General features: G+C 44.3%; 1 protein-coding gene across 1 annotated transcript in view; it reads right to left on the bottom strand.

Annotated features, from left to right (window-relative positions):
- Nucleotides 1-24084, bottom strand: part of COL6A3 (collagen type VI alpha 3 chain) — a 147280-nt gene that overhangs the window by 21483 nt on the left and 101713 nt on the right. Inside the window, exons 26-41 of the mRNA XM_054994298.1 lie at nt 22647-22709; nt 19915-19977; nt 17607-17669; nt 17278-17328; nt 16703-16738; nt 16549-16611; nt 15152-15214; nt 13605-13637; nt 13477-13513; nt 13354-13365; nt 12589-13082; nt 11670-11769; nt 9946-10641; nt 7560-7653; nt 4471-4637; nt 24-293 (exon numbers count right to left, since the gene is read on the bottom strand). Of these exons, the coding sequence (XP_054850273.1) occupies nt 24-293; nt 4471-4637; nt 7560-7653; nt 9946-10641; nt 11670-11769; nt 12589-13082; nt 13354-13365; nt 13477-13513; nt 13605-13637; nt 15152-15214; nt 16549-16611; nt 16703-16738; nt 17278-17328; nt 17607-17669; nt 19915-19977; nt 22647-22709 (2305 nt within the window). The remainder of the gene's footprint in view (nt 1-23; nt 294-4470; nt 4638-7559; nt 7654-9945; nt 10642-11669; nt 11770-12588; nt 13083-13353; nt 13366-13476; nt 13514-13604; nt 13638-15151; nt 15215-16548; nt 16612-16702; nt 16739-17277; nt 17329-17606; nt 17670-19914; nt 19978-22646; nt 22710-24084) is intronic.

Genomic DNA, 24084 nt, shown 5'->3' with positions numbered 1-24084 from the left:
TCATGCACCAAACATAAACTTACTTGTGCTAAATGTTCCTGTGTAGGTGGCTTTGACATGTGCATTGGGGTAGCCTGTGACCACAACATGGTACTTCTGCCCACTCCCAAGGCCACCAATGACTCGTTCAGTGCCAGTTAAGTTGAGCTTCAGGACTAAAGAGTGGTCATGTGCCAAGGTGATAGTGATGTTATAGATAGAGGCATGTTGAGGCTCAGGCTCCGCCCAGTGCAGCTTAGCGCTGTTTTCGGTGATATCCGTGACTAGGACTTCACCTGTGATGTGCTTCATCACTGTCAAAAAAAAGAAGTGACTAGTCTTAGAGGCTTAAAGAAGAAAGCTGATTGTTTCTGGTGAAAGAGAAGATAAACTGCAATCATACATTAAAAAAAACCCACGAGACTGAATGCACTTAGGGCTTGCATCACTGATTAAACACAAATATTTTCATGTGTTGGAAGTCAGAGGATTTTCACATCTTGGAACATGTGAGCCATTCAACCACATATCCAAGCTGCAATTCAACACATCCTGGCTGAACCTACTTCGTAACAATGTTCTAGGGTGTGTGTATCTTAGTCTTGGATTCACAATCCAATTAAAATACACACATGAATGTGCTGGGGAAAAAATGAAGCTCTATCAAGCTTTAAAACACACACACAAATCCTTATCCAAACTGGTTTTAATCAGGACCGCTGCTTCACCTATCCACATGCTGCAGTCAAGGCAGTCCAAATTCAGTAACAGCTTGGCGAATATTTCAAAACAGCAGTAATTTCATTATGCAACCTGTGAAATACATACCTACATACTACAGCAGGAATGTGCTTTGAAATTGAATCATTAATGCACTTCTTCCTTTGTTTCATAATCTTTTGAGCCTTCCTCCATTCAATAAGAATATGGTGCAAACAGCTATGTCAGCTTTTTCCTTCCATATAGGTCTAATTCTTACAGATAAGGAACAAAGCCTGCACTTCAGATGTTCTAGTTCAGGCAAGAGCTCCTATATTTGGTTACTAAATAAGCACAAAAAAGTTCCCTGCATACAGTAAACTAAAATGTCAGGGGAAAGGCGCCTTTGAGTCTAGATTTCTAAGAGCAGTGTCCTTGTGTGTAATTTTGGTGCAGCTTGAAGCAGTAAAGCCGAAACATAGGCTATCCTCTAAATCTGATGTTGGAAATTCTGAGGTCTTTGTTTTGCACAAATGTCTTACATGCTTGCTATGGTTTGTAACATTAGGAAGTCTATAGCAGGGGTCCCCCAGCTTTTTCACTGGTGGAGGGCACAACTACAAAATGGCTGCTGCAAGAGGAACAGCCTATCACAAAATGTCAGGGATTGAGGTTACATATAACTTGAATAGTAACTCTTCCAGGCAGAAGCTCTGTTTAACAGGGTGCACCCAGTAATGCAGTGGAGATCCTTGCGCTGTGGTGGAACCTATTGCTAAAGTGACTTAAAAATAATCTGCACACTCAGTTAGACCAGTAGTGGCCAATCAGCAGTCTTGCTAGGCAAAAGCCCCATCTGGTCCCACCCACTTAAAAAAAAAACTCAGTGGGTGCCAGGAAAGGTGTTGGCAGGCACCATGGTGCCCACGGGAACCATGATTGAGGCCCTGGTCTATAGTAAACAAAATGAAGCTGGAAAAAACAAGACAATGTGCATTATCATGATGCGGCAGTTTTGAAATTATTCCTTTCATTTCTCCAGTTAGTCTCCCTGTATTTAATGCATAGTGTAATCTGGGGGAGCAGTCAGATTCAACATAGAGGAATAAGAGCCAAGCTACAAGTGACGCCTGACACAGGTTGGACGCTTGTCAGCTTCCCTCAAGTTTTGATGGGAAATGCAGGTGTCCTGGTCTTGCAGCTGTAATGGAGAGCCAAGCTGTAAAACCAGGACGCCTCCATTTCCCATCAAAACTTGAGGTAAACTGACAAGCGTCCAATCTGTGTCAGGCATCACTTGTAGCTTGGCTCTAACACTCACCAAAAAGCTGAATAATTTATACAAAAGAAGGAACTGCCTTCCCAAGAATCAAAACAAGTAAAATGGCAGATCTGGCTGAGAGTCAAGACAATAGGCTAAGAGCGGAACTACAAATGACAAAAGGCACAGATTGGACACTTGTCAGCTTCCCTCAATTTTTGGCGGGAAATGTAGGCATCCTAGTCTTGCAGCTTGGCTCTCTGACTGCTGTCCAATGGACTTTCCAACTGTCACTTGTCCAACATTCTGCCAAGCTGCCTACATTTCCCATCAAAACTTGAGGGAAGCTGACAAGTGTCCAACCTGTGCCTTTTGTCACTTGTAGTTCCGCTCTAAGGGCCAAGCCACAAGTGACGAATGACACTTGAACGGCAAGTGGATTGAGTGGAGGGCAAGTGAACAGGGAGAAATACACTTGCCGTTCAAGTGTCATTCGTCACTTGTAGCTTCACCCTAAGACTATTGTCTTAGATCTAAGACTAGGGCCGTTTTCACACTGCTTACCAGCCACGGAACATCACACCAAGCTCCCGGAATGACAGCGTCTTCCTGGCACGATTTCGCCAGGAAGATGCATTCTGGGAACTTGGCGTGGTTCCGTGGCCAGTAAGCAGTGTGAAAAGGGCCTAGATCTTAGATCTAAGACTGTGGCTTAGATCCAGACTAAACTGGCAGTTCCCACTGACTCCCCCTTCCCATTGCAGACCCCCTTCGTGTCATTCCTCTAGGTTCTCTGTTCCCCAGGAGCAGCAGTTCATAGAGCAACGTGTGCTGCAGTGAGAATGGGGAAGGCAGGAAAGTTCAGTTTGGTTAAAGGAAATTATAGTCTGGATCCAGCCCACTGTCTAGGCTTCAACCCACAAATCACTTAGCTTGATTTATTTGTATTTTACTGGCACTTAAACTAGATTATCATTTCAAAATGCGCATACATCACACTGTAGAAAGACCATTCAAAGAAAGGATAAATGGGTTAGATAAATAATTTATTCTGCATATTCTGCTCAGTAAAATATGCAGAACAAATTGTTTGATTTCTACTTAATTTGGAGCAGGTTTATGAAAAGAACATTTCCCAAATGTTATTTTCCTGGGAACTTTGTGGAAACCAGTCATATGTTCAAAAGTTATTTATATTTGTAGAACAATAATGAAAAGCACGGTCCCGGTCCAAATTAAAGCGTTTGCATTAACATACGCTCTTTGACAAGTCCCCTCCACCCCAATAATTCAACATGTGCACTCCATGCTTCATAGACAAGCTTTGTTAGTTTCACTTAAGCATAATGAGTTCAAATACGTACACTGCACACATGAAGGAAGTGTCTTTTTGAAACAGTTTAGGCTCCTTTGCTCCAGATAATAACTTCCCCAACCACAGGACTGAAACAGACCTACTTGAACCAAGAGCTTGCAAGGCAATTGCAATAAATGGGCTCTGATCCAGCATCCAGTTAAGTGCACTTATATTCTGTTACTTAATCACACTTTGGATTTCACTCAGTGCAGTAATATGAGAGATTAATTTGCTCAAACGTCACTAGAACTTCCATCAGGCGAAATCTTCTATCAGGGTCAAACTCGGCATAAATTTTTCCCATTAAAAAAAAATAAATCTTGTAGTCCTAAAAGCCAGGCATGTCTGGGGACACAAGATACCAGCAGAAGGTCACATTTCCTAGGCTGGATATATATAGAAGGAGGATTCAGATCAGCCACTTTAACTTAAAAGGAAAACTAAGGATTATGCACAAATGCAGATGATGAAACTGCAAGACTGATTTTTTTTAAAGAAAAAAAATCTTGGGAGGTTATGATCGGAAAGACAGGACTCATAGAGCCTTTTGCTACTGGACGTTTCTCATCTCAAAGTTCTACAGCCGTGGAGAAAACAGTCTGGAGTTTTAATTTTGAGTGAATAAGTCAGTAGGGGAACAGTTAAGTAGGCCCTCCTCAAAAGGTCTTCTGATCAAAATCAGAGCATTCCCAAGGCTGCTTTTCGTTAAAAACACATGCAGACTTTGTTACATACTCCTGCACATAAGGTATAGTTTCTCCTTACATCTAGTGCAGTTACCTGTAATAAGGTAAGATGTAACTTTTTGAGCCTGCAGAGGCACAGCAACAAAATGGCTCCCACAGTAGGTGGAGGCAGGCACAAAATGGCTGCCATAGCTTATCTTCAGTCACATAGTGAAGATCTTTGTGTTGTGGTGGCAGCTGCACCCAAAGCAATATTTTTTTAAAAAATCTGCACAGCTAATCAAACCTTCAATGGCCACGCAGAAGCCTGCTGGGCAAAAGCTCCACCTGGCCATACCCACTATCTAAAAACACTTTAGTGAATGCCAGGAAAGGTGTCAGCAGGCACCATGTCACCCGTGGGCACCACATGGGGGACTCCTGATATAATGCCACTGTTCAGTTCCAATACCCTAAGGAAATGTTTTAAGACAGAAAATTGTATATACCTTCCAGTTTTTCCGTTGTTGTTGTAGTTGTTGCTTTTGTTGTAGTGGCTGTTGTTGCTTTTGTTGTAGTAGTTGTTGCTGCTTTTGTTGTAGTAGTTGTTGCTTTTGTTGTTGTCGTTGTTGCTTTTGTTGTTGTTGCTTTGGCAGTAACATTATTTGGAATGATTCTGATTGAACAAACAAAAACAGATAGGGATATGTATACAATTTTTGCAGGTCATCAAGATACTTATAACTGCTTCTTGCTATCATAAACAGCAATTTTTTAGGCTTTCTTCACTATAATTAGGTCTGGGGTCGGTATTTGCCCTTTAATGGTGGTCAAACTCTTCCCCCTGCTGGCACTCCCTATCCCTTACCATTGGCTCAATGGTGTGGCAGAGGAAAAACATGGGGGCTAACATCACCACAATTAGCAACCATCTAGGACAGAGGTCCTCAAACGTTTTGAGTTTGTGGGTACCTTTGGAATTCTGACACACGTTGAGGAGGGGCAACCACAAAATGGCTGTGGCAAAAGGTGGAGACAGACAAGGGGTGATTTAAAAAATAAACTGGGAAAGAGAGAATAAAACCAGCACTGTGGTGGCAGTTGCTGCTAAAACAACATTATTTTAATCTGCACAACCAACCACATCTCCTGTGGCCAATCAGAAGCCCTGTTAGGCAAGAGCCCCACATGGTCCCGCTGACTTTCTACAAATTTGGCTGGGTGCCAGGAAAGATGTTGGTGGGCATATCATGTAATGCTTCCCCTGCCATTCCCCGTCCCAATTCTCTTAGGTCCAGGGTTTTTTTTTCTGGGAAAAGAGGTGGCGGAACTCATTGGGTTGCCAGCACAGGGGGCAACTCCTGGCAGGAGGTGGTGCCCCCGGTACCACATGCATGCATGCAAAGTGTGTGCACGCTCCCAGGACCGCACAATGACGTCACTTTGGGTCAGCTGGAACAAGGGGGGAGTTTTTTAAAGTTTAAATCACCCTCGGCAAAAATGGTCACATGGCTGGTGGCCCCGCCCCCTGATCTCCAGGCAGAAGGGGAGTTTAGATTGCCCTCCGCGCCAAGTGGCGTGGAGGGCAATCTAAACTCCCCTCTGTCTGGAGATCAGGGGGCGGGGCCACCAGCCCATGTGACCATTTTCAAGAGGTGCCGCAACTCCGTTCCACTGCGTTCCAGCTGAAAAAAAGCCCTGATTAGGTCTCTAGTACCCTTCAATGTACAAAATGTTTTATTATTTTTATGAAGTTAATGATCCAGTTCAACTGAAATTTATGGATTTCCCCATGATGGCCATGGTGGCAAACGTGCTAGAGTGGGTCCACTGGATTTCCAGGTTTCTAGTGCAATCCTAAGAACACTTTCAAGGGAGTAAACCTCACTGATCCAGAGGAGTTAGCCGTGTTAGTCTGTAGTAGCAAAATCAAAAAGAGTCCAGTAGCACCTTTAAGACTAACCAATTTTATTATAGCATAAGCTTTCGAGAATCAAGTTCTCTTCATCAGATGCCTGATCAAAACTGGGCAGATACAGAAGAGGAGGGGGAAAGAGAGAGAAAGAGAGGAAAGAAGAAGGCATAAATCACAATAGGACAGAATGCAATTAGCATGGAGGCTATCAAAACATTCCTTTGCTTGGAAATGTAAACATCGGTGTGCAGTCAGTTTGCTGTATTAGTTTGTAGCAGTGAAGGTATCCAATTCCTATGTAGTATAAGCCTTCGGTAACCACAGCTCTCCCTGCCAGCTGCATCTGACAAAGAGAACTGTGGTCCCCGAAAGCCCACACCAGGCGTCACTGGGCTCCCCCAGATCACTGAGTAGAATTCAGTAGGATTCTGAGTAGACCTCAGGATTGCACTGTAAGATGCCTTAAAGAAACAGTTGCTGGAATGCGGAGCTTATGTCCATGAAGACAGTCTGAAGGAAAATGGTAAGAATTCTTTTTCTGAACCAATCTAACATTCAATTGACTTATATCTAATAGCCAAGGGTAAGCCCCATATACTGTAGGGTTTCCAGGTGTCCACTGACGGCGAGCAAACCCCCAGCGGTTTACCCCCCATGCCTGCTGATCACTGGCAATCAGTGGGAGCTGGCAAACTGCCTAGCAGTTGCTCACCACCGGCAGGCAACCCGGGCAAGCGCATGGTGTGCACACTCCTGGTGAGGCGTGATGATGTCACTTCCGGAAGTGATGTTATCGTGCTGGAGCACTTCCACTCCCAGTGCGATGACATCACTTCCACAAGTGATGTAACTGCACAGCAGTGCACTCATGTGCAAAGTGCACGCGCAAAGCAACGTACTCCAGAGAGTACTGCACACACACACACACACACTGTTGCCTAGAAGACCTGGCAACCCTAATGCACAGAAAGGAAAAATGTATCTCCAAAATGGGGTCAGCAATGGCTACAATTAACAGTGTTGTAAATCCAGGGGAAACCCTAGGTGTGTGCAAAACTGTTTTGTTTAAAATACACAGCAATGGAGGTAATCAACTCTCCCCTCAGGAGGTGCCTGAGTGCAGTCTTTGCGCAAAAAAAAAATCACACCAGATTTGGGGTGGCATGCTGGACCACTGTAGCACTGCAAAGTGGTGCCTGATGTGGTGTTAGTGACTGTCACAATGAGGAAGAGATCAGGTGAGGGGAGAAAAGCAGAGGGAAAGAACAGGGAGGGAGGAAGAGGATGGGAAGTGGAGCCAGAGCTGTAGCAGCGTGCATTACTATTTCCTTTCTCTTGCTTATTACTATTGGTAAATGTCAAAACAAACTTTCCAGACAGGTATATGGAAAAACCTCTCCTTATTTTGCTGCCAGAGGGCCTCCCCCTAATCTCTTTGGCACTCCACCATCCAAGGCACACGGCCAAAGGTTTTGATGCATCACGCTACCCACAAAGAGAATTAAACTAATATATAAATCTGTATTTGTTGTCTTATTAATGACAGCACCATGCCTATAGGTAGGCTTTGGCTAAAGCAGGTGGGAAAAGCACACATTTTATCTGAGACTGGAAACAAAGAGGATCTAAGGACACAGACTCTTCGTTTCCCTCTTATAGACTCAGAAAACACATTCCACTTACACTTGTTTCTGGCCAAATTTTTTGACTGGTTGATCTCCCTGGAACCAATCACATTGTTTTCTGACCTCTGGAGACAGGTAAAGGGCATTTTCACCTAAAAACAGAAGGATTTGTTTTTAAAAAATCAAACCGTTGTTTTCCAAAACACACCTTATGACAATACTAACAATAATAAAAACGTTGTAGCAAGTTTGATAGGTATTTCTTACAGCTGTGGCCAACATTCAGGCTCTTCTTACTCGAGAGGGTAGACTTTTAGGGTACCCCTGGCACTGACCACTCAGGTTGCCTTTGCCAGGGCCTGTAGGGGATGAGCAGGCATTTAAGGGGTACATCATTAAGGTCCCCAGCAACGTCAGATCCGTAGTATATCAGAATACCGCTCCAGAAGCGAAAGTACTCGTCGTTTGCAAAGTCCCAATCCAAATGGCTAAATATATTTCCATGACGGCAAGAGACAAAGCACAACCAGATTCCCAACTTTCCATGGTTGTCCGTGACAGAGGAATGGTATGGTACATCACAGGGAACTTCCCCCCCTCCCTCCAAAATACAACCTATGCTTCAAAGTTGGGTATCTGTCATTGAAATTCTAAGCAGAGTTACTCCAGTCTAAGCCCACTGGAATCAACAGGCTTAGATTGGAGTAACTCTTCTTAGGATTTCACTGTAAGATCTTATTAGCACCAATCTGTTGAGGCACAAGAACAGAGAAGCTTTCGTTCAAATCAACGAATGCAAAGAACTGAATTTTCAGTTAATATCTCGAAGGAAGGACTGGGACTGTTGATGGTTGCAGGGATCAGGCATTTGAGGCTGTGAGCCTAAATACACACCCTTAGTGTTTACACAGATGGATTCAGGGCTACAAGTTTGACAAAAATTATGTGACGTGTGGGACAGAAATCCAGGAACCCTTCTAGGAACTTTCACCTTGCCTTTGGATTCTAGGATCAGAGGATCACAATTTGTAGTTAGTTTTTTTAAAAAATCCAAATATCCACTATAAGCACTGGATTTACAGACCCACGGACGTCAGGGATGTGGTATGTAGCGTTCAGCATCAAAGCGCACGATGTGAACCTGATAAACAAAGGCATCTTTCTGTTCCCTTAATCCAGAGAACTTGCTGCTGGCTTGGGACATTGGCTCATCTTTTACCTGATTTGGTGCTGCGGGAACAGGAAATGATGTGCGCTGGCTCGGTTTTCACTGTGCTGTGGGGGAAACACTGAATAAAACTAGCAGCTGCAAAATGGGCAATATGGTTCAAGGGGATTCCTGCGTCTCTATTCTGGTTAGGGTTCAGTGTTTTTCCACTCCTGAGAATCTGAGGACTCCAAATGATGTTCACGAGGACTTGTTGCAGAGCCACAGGATGTTGAGACCCACAAAGCTGCCTTAGACTGAATCAGACCATTGGTCTACCAAAGGTCAGTATAGTCTATTCAGACTGGCAGGTATTTCACATCACCTGCATTCTTACATGGACTGCCAGGGACTGAACCTGGGACCTTCTGCATGCTAACCAGATGGTCTACCATTAAGCCATGCTCCATCCCCAATGGACAGAATGGCTTCCCTGCATCTGAGCTGCTGCTCCATGTGGTCTCTACCACTTCTGTGTTTGCTCACCTACTTCCAATATGGGAGCCGCAGGTGAGCAGCACCCCCCACTATGTGCTCTTACTGCCTATAAGGCAGTCTGGGCAGGGCGGGGTGGTACTTTGTCCAGTGCCTCAACACCTGAAGCTGTCCCTGCCCCAATTGCTAACTGCAAAGGTTCTCAAACTGGGTGAAACCAAAGAATGGTATTGTTCCCAGAGAGCTGGGAATGTCATGATATCTAGATCTTTGGGGGGGGGGTGACGGGGGACAACAACAACCTGCAGCAGAAGGTGGAAGAAACACTGGGAGTGCCTTTGAATGTGGCAGGAGGGGAGCTGTGAGCCAGATGGGGGGGCAATTGCTCTCTTTTGCGAGCCCGATGCAGGGCAAGCAGATTTGCTAGACTCCCGCCTTCCTTTTTGCTCTGCTTGCCTATTTCTAACCAAAACAAATCCAGTTGAGGTGCCAAAAATCTCCCGTGGTCTCTCACCCAAAGGAAGCTAAACACAATGCAATGTTGATTCAACGCCCCCCCCCCCCCCCCCCGGAAGGAGGAATTTGCTGACTACACAGTTTATGCAGGGAACCAAACGCATCTCATAGTTTTGCAAGTCTGAACGTGTGATTCGGACTCTGGGTTCCACTCACGATCCAGCTAGGGAAGGACAAGACATTCCCAGCAAACGCTGTTTGCCTCCCTCCTTGCTGGCTTCAGCATTCCCTGCTTAACCTCTACCAGTATCAGACCTTCAATGGCTGAGCTTTGCCCCATACTTACTGCTGATGAAGGACGGCAAGAGGTTCCCAAAGCGCAGCAAGGGCTCTTCGTGGAATTCCGACGGCTTGTCCGCGTACTTGAAGAAGACGTCATGGGGCTCACTGGCCAAGCTGTAGATACTCCGGATGTTCACTTGTCTGCCAACGCCAAGTATGACGAAAAAGTACCCTTTGCATTTAGCTTCCACGATCACTCTCTGAAGCTGCTCCAGCTCCTGGTTTTTAATCTCTCCCGTTACCATTAATACAATGACTTTGAGATCCCGGGGATTTGGCGCCCGCTCAAAAATAAGCCTCATGGTATATTCAATGGCACTTGCCACTGCCCGGGTGCCCTGCAGCTGCGACATCCGGTTCTCGATGAAATCCATTAGCTTTTCTTTGGAGCTGTACTCTGTCAAGGACACCTCAACTTTGACTGGGGATGTACTTGAATTGGATGCATGTTCATACGGGGCGTGCTGGACGACAGCGACCCGTGCATGGTGCAGAGATGCTTTCGGGTCCGGGCTCATCTCCAGCTGGCTGACAATGTATGCAATGTACTTCTTCATCTCTCTGAACTGCAGAGGACTGGTGCTCTCTGAACTGTCCAGAATGAAGGCCACATCGATGTCAACGTCTGTCGGAGCCGCCCGTCTGTCTCTGCCAAAGGGGGCTCTTTGCGGGCCACAGGCAGGATCAGGATCACATGCGTCTAGAAGAGTAAGTGCATCACGGTTCCATTAGGAATATGTACAACTGCTGTCCTTCAGCATGAGTGTAAAAAGAGGGTGAAGGCATCTAGAACTATGCATTGCCCTAAGCAGCATGGAATGTGGCATCAGGCGGCCCCCACTCCTCCCGAATCCAAGCGTTTGTTACCCAAGAAAAAGCAGCAATTTTCTTTAGTCCTTGACAGAACAGGTGTAAAAACTCCCTGAAAATGTGTGCACGGTGTGGACGAAGGATTTTCACTTAACTGGCCCAAGAAGCCTCCCTCGGCACAACCCCACAATGGGCACCACTGCACTGAAAACAACTCTGGAAGTGGTAACGACTTTACATGACCAGCTGAATGTTTTTCTGGATTTAGAAGCCCTTTACAGGCGTCCCGGTGCGGGCTGAGTACTTCAGGGCAGGAATGCAAAACAAAATATTACAGGCATTGATGGGAACCGGAAGAGCGCAGGGCAACTGGTGGTCCTCCAATGTGGCATCTGTTCAGGAGCCTGGGAACCTCCAAACAAACACGTACCTTGGCTCACTATGAGAAGTTTCCAGTGATAAACAAAACCCTCCTTCTACTGCAACAAACGTCACGCATGACGCAGATGTTTTTAACAGCAGCAACATCTCACGGATAGCTCGGAACCTCACAAAGGCCAACAGATATAGCTCCCCACAATGAAAGGGCTTTCTAGTTTCCTGTAGAAAATTTATGGTTCTATACTGGCCTTAGGCTGTCTGACCCTGTCCCACTAGGCAAAGTTGGAGTATTTGCATTGCACTGGCAAAGATGGGGTTGCAGAGGGGCTCCTGGGCCACTCTGTGGTGTGCTCCTAAGACTGGAAAGAAAGTGAGTCAGGTCTTTCCTCTGCCCAGCTTGCCAAGGATCGAGGGGGTAAAAGAAAAAAAAAAGCAGTGCAGTTAAAACAAACAATACTGATTGTAAATCGGAGTGACATTATGTAAAAATAGCAGCAGTTAATAAGATTTATATCAGAAAGAAGCCAAATATCTTACCCAGGCAAATATGGCATGTTATTACTCTCCTAATAGCTTGGTTAATTTGAGCTGGACCACCAGAAAATGTGATCACCTGGCCACCTATAGAGTTGTTGATCTGGTTTAGACAAAGGGGGAAAAGAAGGGCACAGTATCGTGTTATTATTCAGCGGAGGCAGTTCATAAATAGTTGCAGTTGATTTTTATAAACGCTGTTAATGAATCTGGGATGCCCACAGGCTACACAGGAAGTGGTGGAGAGAAAGAAACCAGGTGGTTTAAGTTTCCCCATGCTTTTTTACAACTTGTGATGAGTTTGGTTTTCTGTCTCCCAAACCTTTAAGTGGGACCCAAGGCAGCTCTCTGGGTTGTTGTGAGGATAAAATACATGCCACTTTGAATTCTACGGAAGACAGACAGGACTAGAGATAGATACATCTCAGAGCCAAGCTACAAGTGATGCCTGACACAGGTTGGACACTTGTCAGCTTCCCTCAAGTTTTGATGGGAAATGTAGGCATCCTGGTCTTGCAGCTTGGCTCTCCGACTGCTGTCCAATGCACTTTTCAACTGTCACTTGTCCAACATTCCGCCAAGCTGCCTACATTTCCCACCAAAACTTGAGGGAAGCTGACAAGTGTCCAACCTGTGTCAGGCGTCACTTGTAGTTTGGCTCTGTCACGCTTTTCATCGTCTGTAGAGATGATGGCAGGATTCACAGGCTCAGACTGCCATACCAACACGACTTTCCTGGGCGTAAGCTCCCCTGGATAACATGGGACTTACTTCTGAGCAGACCTGCTCAGGATCACTCCCTCAAAGAATAAAACAAGGAAACAGCCTTCAGGTCAATTTACACAGGGGGGGTGGCTGTGACACTGAGCCTTGGCTTAAATCAAATGTGTCTAAAATGGAAGACAAAGAGAAGGATGCAAACCTGCAGTGCATTCACGAGGGCCCGGTCTTCTCTGCTCGTGAGGAACACAGGCACGACCCCTGCATCGTAGAGCTTCAGCATGGCCTCACTGAGCTGCGAAGATGCTTTCGTTGGCCCGTTGCTGAAGAAAACAGCCACTTTCCTCATGAGGAATCCACTGCGTGCTCTTTTGAATGTATTCCTGGCGACAAACGACATGGCTGTCTCTAAACTTCGCTGTTTGGTTGTCTGTGTGGCTCGGAGGGCCTCCGTCTGGTTCAAGAGGCTGGCTTTGTTGCGAGAGTCAGCAAAACGGATCTCTGTAGTGACCTCGCTGTTATACGTAACCAACGCAACCCGGGCACCGCGGGGGCAGTTGCTCTCAGCAATGGTGAGGTTTTTAATAATTGCAACCACCGCTTGCCTCATTCTGTTGAAAGCATCTCCACTTACACCAGAAGAAGTATCTATAGCAAATGCCAGTTCTGTTGGATAAACTGGGCATTCCCTTGGACCTGCAGGTAACAGGGATATTAAAAAACAATATGATCAACCAACTAGGCAGTAACAGCATTTACGGTATAAGGCCAAAGGCCATTACAACGAGGACATAGAAGGAACTTAAGCAAACAACAACAAAATGATAAGGTATATGGTTGACCATATTTGCTTCTCAAATGCCAAAGGTGAAATTCCATAATTGTCATAAATCAATGAGTATCCTTTGAAGTAGACGGCAAACAGAAAGATTTGAGCCAGATCTGGAGACGTTGGCCCTGGACTTACCATAGCAGCAAGCTGTGAAGGACAACAGAAGAGAAAGGAAGAAAAATTAATTACTTCACAGTCTATGCAGAACTTGAGCTACATGAACATCAGAAACAAACAAACAAACAAGAAAGGACTTACGGCATTTATCTTTGATGTAGCGCACAAGTGCACATTGCTGGAAGAAAAAAAGGAAGGAAGAAAATGAAAAAAAATCTAGTACAAAGAAATGCAAACACTTTGGCACTATAAATGATTAGCTGACTTACATCTCTTGATTCTCCTCTGTCGCCCTTATGTCCCTGAAAGAAAAGATTTGAAGATGCAAGCTTTATTACAAGATGTAGGTTTAAGAAACCAGACAAGTTCCAGCACTTCATATAGGACAAAGTCCACAGATGGGGCAAGAGCGCTTTGGCCGGTGTTGCCAAGCAGCCAGAAGGAAGTAATGGGTACAAGGTGGAGCAGAAGATGCCTAAGGAGGGCAAGGAATGAGAACATCGTGTAGAAAAGAGAACAGAGATTTCCAGACCAATCTCGTGCCATGGTGGGTGGTGGTGGGTGGGGTCATTTGAACTGCATCTTAAGCTCAAAGGGGAACTCAGATCAAGATGCATGTCAATTGCTGGGCATTTGGGATGCTTCACAGCTTGTTTTTAGGTGCATCACACATTGTCCTTTTAAATTTTGATTATGGTTAGGAGCCTCCAAAGCTGGAAGTGACCTGAGCCTCTCTGGAGCTCTGAGACGGCCTGCCAATGATTGTCCATCTTGAAATTGGACAAAATGGGCTCTAATCCATGGAAGTTCATGATGCTGGAATCTTGTTAGTCTTTGCTGCAACAGACTAGTTAGTCAGAGGGCAATAATTCCAGAAGTAAGAGAACAGTACTGTCGCTCAGGTTTCACTGATATGTCTCCTTGGTGGAACAAAATCAGGAAAAAAACCCTTTTTGCATGCTGTTTAAAAAGTGCGCCCTCTCTGTATTTTTTACTTTATTGAGATACTCCGATCAAACATCAGTAGCATGATGTGGAGTTCCTTATGCAGGGGATGGACTGCTGAGAAGGAATCACAACTTTTTATTTATTTCAGAGAGAGAGAGGGACGCATACCTCTACCATCAAGAGGACATTATTTTTGTTTTAAATCTGAATTTGCAACTGGCGGTGAAAGTGGGCATGATATTTCACTTGTATCATATCACAAATAAATACTGATTAAAGCTCTTGGCTATCTATACTTAACATCCTTAACATCCACCCACCCACCTCTGTTTTACTGAAAGATGTACCAAGTAAAAGTACATCTATATTCTGTCTTGGGATTTCCACATCAGCAGGCATCTGGAATCGTTCTTTGAATATACCCCACTGCGTACACAGAAACATAGAACTGGAAGTGTTCCCAAGGGTCATCTAGTCCAACCCCCTGCACAATGCACGAAATTCACAGCTACTCCCCCCTCACCTCCCCCAGTGACCCCTGCGCTATGCCCAGAGGAATGCAGAAAACCTCCAGGAACCTCAGCCAATGTGGCCTGGAGGAACATTCCTCCAAAGTGGTGATCGGCATTAAACCGGGTGTATAAGAAAGGCCTGACAGAGCGCATGCACACTCCTTCTAGCTCCCTAATATTTTCAGATTCCACAAGCAAGTCTAGGATATGGAGAGTTGGTCAGAAGGTGAAGAGGAGGTGAAATGTAAAGTGTAAGCTTAACCATTAACTAAATGTGAAAAGAAGTTCATAAGCATTTGGGTGTCTCTATTGATGCTCTCTTGCTGGGCCAATAGCTTGCATTACAAACAACTTACAGTTGGGCCTGCATATCCTCTTTCTCCTTTTTGACCTTGTGGGCCCGGTGATCCTGGGGTCCCCTAAAAATGGAAGGAAACCATAAATACATTTGATTCCTATCGCACATGCCTGCGCCCATAAATTAAAAGTCCCTGTTTGGTTTTCTTCACACACAAAGGTTTCAGATAATGGAGTTATCCAAATACACACAAGTATGATCCGATCTGTGCTTTTGTACCTCCTCCTTTGCTTTCACGCCTTAAAATAAAGCAGTGGCCAAGTATCAACAATTTCTTGTTTGTGGATGTTATAAAGATTCCTGGCCGGGCAGCCAAAAGGTCTGCCAAGATCTTGCATGAGAGGATGGACTTTTATGCGGGGTTTTAGTTTCACTTTTCTTTCACAATAGCACAAGATGTAAAACCATCAATGGAAGATGTCTGCCTTCTGTAGAAGGGTGCCGTGGCAGCCTTGTCTACGGATGCAGAGTTCTGGCTTTGAGTGCGTTGGTTTGGGTTGCTAGTGAGTAAATTCCTGTGTTGTTTCTCAGGAAAAAGGGAAGTGGAACTCGATCCTTGACTATCCTGGGATTAAAAAGGGATTTGTTTCACAGAGGGGAACCCAAATAACGGGCAGCAAACCTCTGAATACCAGTGCTAAACGGCAACATCAGGCGAGGGCTTAGCCTCTGTGCCCTGCTTGTTGGATCTCCAGGGGAACTAGCCCGGTCACTTAGTCAGTGTGCCTCTTCTTACTAGCAATCAAGCTCATTGTGTAAACAACAGGCTCTAGAAAACAGCCTCAGGGGGGCCGTGCTGCCGCACTGGGCCTTCCTGCCACTGCACCAGGCCTTCCTGGGCCTCCAGAGGGCCACGCTGCTGACAACTAATTTTTTATCCCCGCGGAGGGACCTGCAAGTGCACCTGCATGGGAATAAAAAGTGAGTCATCGCCAAAACGGCTTGAATTTTAAATAGTAGGATAATTAGTAATATTGGGGGCTCTTCAAAATCAACAAACATTTACAACATATACGGTGTTCATACATTTAAAATATGGTATCAGTACAAAAGGAAACGTGAAAACCCACGCATGTTGCACAGCTAATGAATCCTATGTAAATCGTCCCATTGCAGAAGTGCATCTTTCACCCATTCCACTATAAGATCCACATTCAAGTGCCCATTTCAACCGAGCAATTACATTAAAAAAAGATCCAAAGGTTAATAATAACAGCTCTTCTACTTTTGTTGGGTAATGCCTGGGAATGTTTGGACGTATTTCTCTTTAAGTTTCAGTAGGAAAGTAAATGAAATGTAAAGCAAAGGAAATAGTTAGAGGGAAGGCAACAAGTCTTTGAACCAAAGTGGCTTACATCTGAATCTCCTGGATACAAATATGGGAAAGTACGTTACCCTGTGGCCTCTGTTTCCTTTGGGGCCAGGATCTCCAAGAGTACCTCGATCTCCAGGTGCTCCCTGTCCAGAAAACAGTAAAGGGTTAACTCTCTGGGTAAGATACCAAGCAGACATTCTGGCACTTTAGCAGGCTTCTGATTGCTTTACATACCTTTGGCCCTGGATAACCTGGAAACCCTGGTTCTCCCTATGGAAATAAGCAAAAAGATTGTGGGTTGCTACCTTAAAATCATAACACCTAGAAGGATTATTTCTTGACACCCCCCCCCCCCCCAACAGAATGTGTCCGATGCTTCTTAACACACACTGGAAATCACACTACATTGGCAGTTAGGAAGCTTCAGCTAGCGGAAAGACCTCCTGCGACACTGGGAGCACAATTATGGCAGGGACTACACAGACTCCCCATTGCTTTCTATACTCAGTTCAATGTGCTGGTACTGATCTATAAAGCCCTAAGGGCCCTGGGATCAGCATAGCCAAAGTGGCATCAAGTTGCAGCTGATTTCTGGCAAACCGTGCTGGGGTTTCCAAGGCAACAGATGAACAGAGATGGTTTGCCATTGCCACTAATGGAAAACCCTTAGTGGGTTTCCATCTGAGTACTAACCAAGGACGACCCTGCTTAACTTCCAAGATCTGTAAATTTCCTTGGAAGCCTCAGTTCTTGAGCAGAAGAGGACCCTCAGCTGAGTTTATTATTGCAAACCCAGAGGTTATACCTACCCGTCTGCCTTTAGTCCCCGGCCTGCCCACGCCGTCACGCCCATCATCTCCCTACAAGATGGGGAAGACATCATGCAGGAACATGTAATACAATCTCTGTGTAAACTTTGCAAAGTTAGTTAAAAAAAAAAACAGCAGAAGAGCCTCAACAGCGACTTCTACGAAATGGATCACGAACTGTTTGGTCTGCCCTTAATGGAGGGATCGGGTTATTCAGCCTCTCAAAAACAAGAACACAGAGACATTCAGTTTGTTTTAACAGGACCATTTTAGTTAGTGCCAGTGGCAGCTCGGCACCTTCCTTTGGCCTTGTTCTTGATCATACTTACCATCTCTCCTCGTGGCCCAACAGGACCAGCGGGGCCTTTCAGACCAGGGTCACCTGGCTCACCCTGTAAATAAAAAAAAATTGCCTTTACTGTGTAAAGTAGTAAAACCTAGTGGTTGAGACTGCACTATCAATGAGAGGGCGGTCTCTGTTTTAGAACTTATTCCTGCCAGGAACTCTTTGGACAGCCTTACATGAGTACGTGAAGCGGCATTATGCTGATCAGACCATAGGTCCATCAAGGTCAGTCTTGTCTGCTCAGACTGGCATGGCTCTCCAGGGTCTCAGAGTCTTTCACATCACCTACTGCCTGGTCCTTTTAACTGGAGATGCTGGAGATTGAACCTGGGACCTTCTGCATGCCAAGCAGAGGCTCTACCATTGAGACAAAACCCCTCCTTAGGCAAATTCCACACCCTTCCAGACATAGAGCTAAACTGCAAGAGACGAATTACACAAGGGCACTCACATGAAAGGAGTCACAGTGTTCGTTGGGAAGCCGAGTTTTAAAAGAGATCGGAAGTCTTTGTCAATTTCCCCTCTCTACAGAGCCAACAAAGATAGCTCCTCAGAGAGTTTATTTCCTCTTCATCTCCTAGAAGGGGAGGTGAAACTGACAGAGCCTTTGGGAGGCAAAGAGGAAATTAGCAAACCTTCTGAGGAGCTATCTTTACTGGCTCTGTAGAGAGGGGAAATTGACTAAACCTTCCAATCTCTTTTAAAACTCAGCTTCGCAGCTAACATTCGGACCCCCTTTATGTATGCAACCTCGTGTAATTCGGCTCTTGTAGCTTAGCTCTCAGAAAGTTGTGGTAAGGATGATATGCTGTATATGAAGTACTTTGAACATCTTAAAACAATGTTTAAATGCTAAGTATTACTTTCTCTTGAACCAAACTAGACACAGAGTGAGTCTTTTAAACATTACTTATACCACTGTCAACCTGGGTCCACTCAAGGAGAACAGATAGGGTTTAAAACTTCCTTTCCCAACACTGTTTTTAGGAAAAACGTGAGTCCTTGTCTTCTTTCTTTCAAAAGCTATAGCAGCATGGGGGTGAGGGGGAGGGGTTTGATTTGACAATAATGAAGGGTGGGGTTAAACCTCCTCTCTCATCCCCAAGTGGCTCCTCCCTGCATGGCTGTAACTGAGCATAAATACTGGGAACATCCAGGCATAAGCGCTCCCAGGGACTCGTCTGTTTCTGATAAACGGTATTTACTGGCAAATGAGCGGCCACGTTAATTATGGTTACTTCTGCAAAATTATTATTTATTCTTTGCACTGAGTCAGAAAAATTAGCCAGCTGGTGTACAATTTAGCTGTTGCAATCATTGTATCGTTTTTTGGCACAAGGCTGATGCAGTGGGAATCGTAAGAGGGGAACCTGCATTCTCGAACTTTTATAAATGCAGCAATAATAATAGGGTAAGTTAACCATCGTGACTCCACTAAAGTAAGGAACTCAGTGGGCATATTTTAAAAGGTATCCCTAGCTGTGTCAATAAAAATCTTGTCATTTTTTTTTAGGACCAGTAAAATGCGTATCTTGATAGGAGAAATAATCGTTACTGTAGTGAAATGATATCTCACTCAATAGACAACTTTGGTTAAAAATGACAGCTTTGGAAGGGACATGTGCAAATGATGGTCCGCTCATGCACAGAGGTTAAACTTCTTGGGTGGAAAGACAGATAGCTAGTTGCCTTCCTAACTGGAGAAAGACTGCAGGACCAGTTTCTCTCGCTAGCATTCAACCTTCCTGAGGCTCAAACTACATGTAATGGTTTTTAATGTGTTACGTCCAGGTTCCCCTGACCTGAGTCATTTGTCAAGCATGCCTGGCCTCAATTCAGGTTGGGACTGGGGCACAGAAGAAAGGAGGAGCTTTAGCATTCTCTCCCCAGGTCATTTTCCCTGAAGCCCCTTGGGAAATGAGCTCCTTCACAGCGAACATGTAATAGCTTGAAAAGTCAAGTTGAGGGAATTACAAAGCAATTAGTTAAAAATCATTAATACACAGTTTGAGCCTCAGCAGAGAGGATGACCGTTCAAATGCTAATGGTGGTGGGTTGGTTACAGAATGACAATGTTTAAATTGCCCCCTTTTCTGCCCTACACTTGGGCCTCGTCTGTGTGTGGGTGGCTCCACCTCCTGGGGCAGCCATTTTGTAGTCAGCTCTGCCTCTTGCAGCAGCCATTTTGAGGTTGTGTCTACCGTTCTGTGTCAGGATTCCAAAGGTGCCCACGGCTATAAAGGTTGGAGACCCTTGCAGTAAGTCAATAAGACCAGTATTTCAACACTAACCTTTCTACCAAGAGGGCCAGGCCGGCCACGTTCTCCTGCAGGCCCAGGTGGGCCTCCTCCACCCTACAGAGACAAAGTCTTAAGCTTAGCAATAGGTCAATAAAAATTCAAAATAAACATATATTACAGTAAAATATATATATTAACAGAGATATATAACAGCAAGAGCAGGGGAAAGGTTGCCAGAAATACGTCGTTCAACAGTGGAAACACACTCTCTATTTTTTGGGTTGTTCAAAATATTTTCAGTACAATTATTTTCTTGAAAAACAGCCATCTTGTAACATAAGTTGCAACAATGGGAACTCTTTTCAGATAGATGGGATACATTTTATTAAAAACAATCAAATTCATTTATATTTTGGGGCTTTGGACTTTTCGTTCACTCATTGAGAGTTTGAGAATCGTGGCAAAATGTCAGAATAAAGTCTTCTCAAGCTCCATTTAAATCATTGGAAGTTTCAGCATGGATTCTCATGCAAACAAAGCTGCCCTCATTTTTTGTTCTTTTTATTTTCTTTTTCACAAAATACTTCTCCCCCAGCACCATTTATTCTATAGAAATAGTCCCCCAAACTGGTTTTCAGAACACTTGGGGAAAAGATAAGCACCCATGCTCTTCTTCCTTAGTGTATCTGTCCCCCACCCCAGCAAATATTAGCTCTGGGGGAGATTTCTACTTGAGAGTAGGTACCGGGGTGGGGAGAGGTTTTTAAGAAAAACCTTTTCCACCATCTGGGATCTGCTCCAGCTCCCCATCTCACCTGGTTACTGCTTTTTAACAACAACAGCAACAACATTCGATTTATATACCGCCCTTCAGGACGACTTAATACCCACTCAGAGCGGTTTACAAAGTATGTCATTATTGTATTGTCGAAGGCTTTCATGGCCGGAGAACGATGGTTGTTGTGGATTTTCCGGGCTGCATAGCCGTGGTCTTGGCATTGTAGTTCCTGACGTTTCGCCAGCAGCTGGGACTGACATCTTCAGAGGTGTAGCACCAAAAGACAGAGATCTCTCAGTGTCATTATTATCCCCACAACAATCACCCTGTGAGGCGGGTGGGGCTGAGAGCTCCGAGAAGCTGTGACTGATCCAAGGTCACCCAGCTGGCTTCAAGTGGAGGAGTGGGGAATCAAACCCGGCTCTCCAGATTAGAGTCCCGCATTCTTAACCACTACACCAAACTGGTTCTCTTTTAACCTTAAAGGTGTAAAACTCATGGATTGCCCATATAACAAGCAAGTTTTTTAAAATACTTAAAAAAAACCCTTCCTGTTTTCTATTTTGAAACTATAACAGATTTACAAAAGGTAAATTTGCTACAAACCATGGACTTTTTGCCTTATTTTAAAACTGGAAAGCAAGATGTTATAATTGACTTCACAGCAACAGTATTGTCATATACTACAACACATTTTAAAATACGTGTACAATAAAAACTACCTTCTGTTTTTCTTTCTGCATATACAGATTGCTTTAAACTTTGATGCTGTTATAACATATTCATTTGCTGATGTAATATAGGGGGACCATATATTATCATTCCATTTTTATTAGTCACATATTCTACGTATATTATTTTTTTCTCCTTTGGAAAGATCTGTTTACATATCCAGAGGAAAGATATCTTGGTTCAAAAGAGTTTGAACTGGAAAAAGTCCTAGTGCTAGAATTTTTCACTATTTGTCCCAGATCAACAAAACTGGCTGTAGAAATGAGTTGTTTGGTTGGTGTTTCTCTGGGCACTGCCCCTTTTGCATCCTTGTTATTTCTTTTAATGAGCAGTATTTATGTATTGTTTTTCTATAGCCAATCCATCATTCTGTTGCAAAATTTATCTTCCATATATATCAAAATATGGTTCTCAGCTTGGAAGATTCCTTGCCTTGTATCACTCTCTACTTGGAAAGTCTGTTTTGAAGTCACTAACTTTTACATGGGTATATAGCTTTTAATATAGGGCTTTGACTCCACAGAGGAATTCAGGCCAAATTTCATATACTTCAAAGATAGATCCGTCTCAGGCAATCACAGGCATTTTCTGTATCCAGGGATAAAATTTAATGGTTCCCCCACATGTAAGTGTTTCCCATCAGCAATTTCTCATAGTTGCATCAAGTCACTTTGATCTTCTTTTACTCTAAGTTACGATGGCATTTTGCCTAGATGCTAATAATGAGGTAAAGATTTCAGCATCTTCATTAAGAAGTGAAATTGGCCTACAGGATTCCATTTGTGAAAGATCTTTTCCAGGTTTTGGAACTATTATTATATAGGCTTCATTCCAGGTATGTGGGCTATTTCCTTTTTTAATACAGTGTTGAAAAGGTCTCTCTGAGGTTGGGCTAGCAGTTGTTTTATAAAACTCAGCAGGAAATCCATCTCCGCCTAGGGTTTTGATCCTCTTTCAATTTTTATGTTGTGTTTAGTACTTCCTCTGTGGAGACGGCATTAGAAGACAACTGCTGCCCCACTTCTTTGTGAACGGAGCGACTGAATGCTAGTCCAGTTTTTGTAGGACAGTTCTGAGGAGGCCAGGAAACAAGCAGTTTGAGCATTTTCTGGTTCAACTTGCCTTCCTCTGCCCATAAACAATTTTTAAAATGAAATCCTGCTTTTGTTTAAGAGCTTCAGTGTTCCTGTGGCTTCCACTGCCTTTATTGGAGCAAACTATTTAGACTCCAGTATTGTCTGAGGAATAACAACAACAACAACAACAACATTACCCTTGGCCCAGGGATGCCTTGCTCTCCTCGAAGACCAGGAGTTCCAGCCTGGCCAGGTGGTCCCTGCAAAAAGAAGCAAAAATCATGGTTTCTATAAAAATGCCACTTTGCTGAAACAGAGAGAGATCCAGGGCTTTTTTTCAGTGGGAACGCAGGGGAACGGAGTTCTGGAACCTCATGAAAATGGTCACATGGCTAGTGGCCCCGCCCCCTGATCTCCAGACAGAGGGGAGTTGAGATCAGGGGGCGGGGCCACCAGCCATGTGACCATTTTCTCTGAGGGCAACCCACTGAGTTCCACCACCTCTTTTCCCAGAAAAAAAGCCCTGGAGAGATCCATAATCCAAGGCATACGTCTTGAAGTTATGGCACTGCATCTTCCTTTATATGTTAAGAATAAAGATAAAGAATGCAATGAAATTCATTTTTTCCCTGCATCAAGAAAATCAAACGATGGCAAAATATACAGAAATATTGTACCCAGGGGTCATTTCGTAGAAAAAGAGCTGGAGGAATTCAATAGCATAACTCATTTGCATATGCCACCCCCTTGACATCACCGAAAGTGTGTCATTAGCATAACTGATTTGCATATGCCACACCCCCTGATATCACCTATCCTGGCTGTTTTGGACCCAATCCTGGCCACTCAGGGCTGAAATTGGGCCCAAAATGGCCAAAAGGGGTTGAAAATGGCCAAAAGGGGCCCAAAATGGTCAGGACTGGGCCACTGCTGAGTGGGAGAGTGATCCACCACCTGTCAGAGGTCCAATCCAGCCTGTTTTGGCCCCAATCCAGGCTGAAACAGGCCCCAAATGGCCAAGAGTCAGGTGGGTGGGGCCACCTGACATGTGACCTCTTTGGGGAACTGCCACAACTGCATTCCTGCGTGTTCCCCCTCGAAATGAGCCCTGATTGTACCAACATTCACTCAATGATTGCAAAGGGGAAACCATCTTAATGGGTCGTAGGAAAATTAAAAAAAAGTCTGGAGGCACCTTAAAGACTAACGACGTTTTTTTCAATATGAGCTTTCATGAGTCATCATTCACTTCCACTCACTGTTCACTCATGGAAGGGGGCAAGGATACTATCCATTGGATCCATAGTAAGATGTTTCCACTATAATAAATGGAAGTGACACAGTGCATGTACATAGTACATGTAGGCCTCTGTGTACAGAGGCACAGCTTTAAGCCCAGCAATATACCAAAAAAGTCAAATTCAAATTATTTTAAAGTTTAGTAAATATATATAAAAAACAGGGGCAGAATTTCTTTAGCTGGCCGCTCAGGAGACCCAGCCCTGTCCCCCTGCCCATATTTTCATGTGTATACTAAATGAGTATGTGTGCAAAGCTTATGCTACTCACTACAAAAAGCACTGGTATCAATAAAGGAAAAAAAATACTAATTGTATAGCTCTCCAAAGAGTTTAT

Source organism: Eublepharis macularius, chromosome 1, assembly GCF_028583425.1.
Source record: "Eublepharis macularius isolate TG4126 chromosome 1, MPM_Emac_v1.0, whole genome shotgun sequence".
Lineage (NCBI taxonomy): Eukaryota > Metazoa > Chordata > Lepidosauria > Squamata > Eublepharidae > Eublepharis > Eublepharis macularius.
This window is presented reverse-complemented; position numbering and strand designations above follow the sequence as displayed.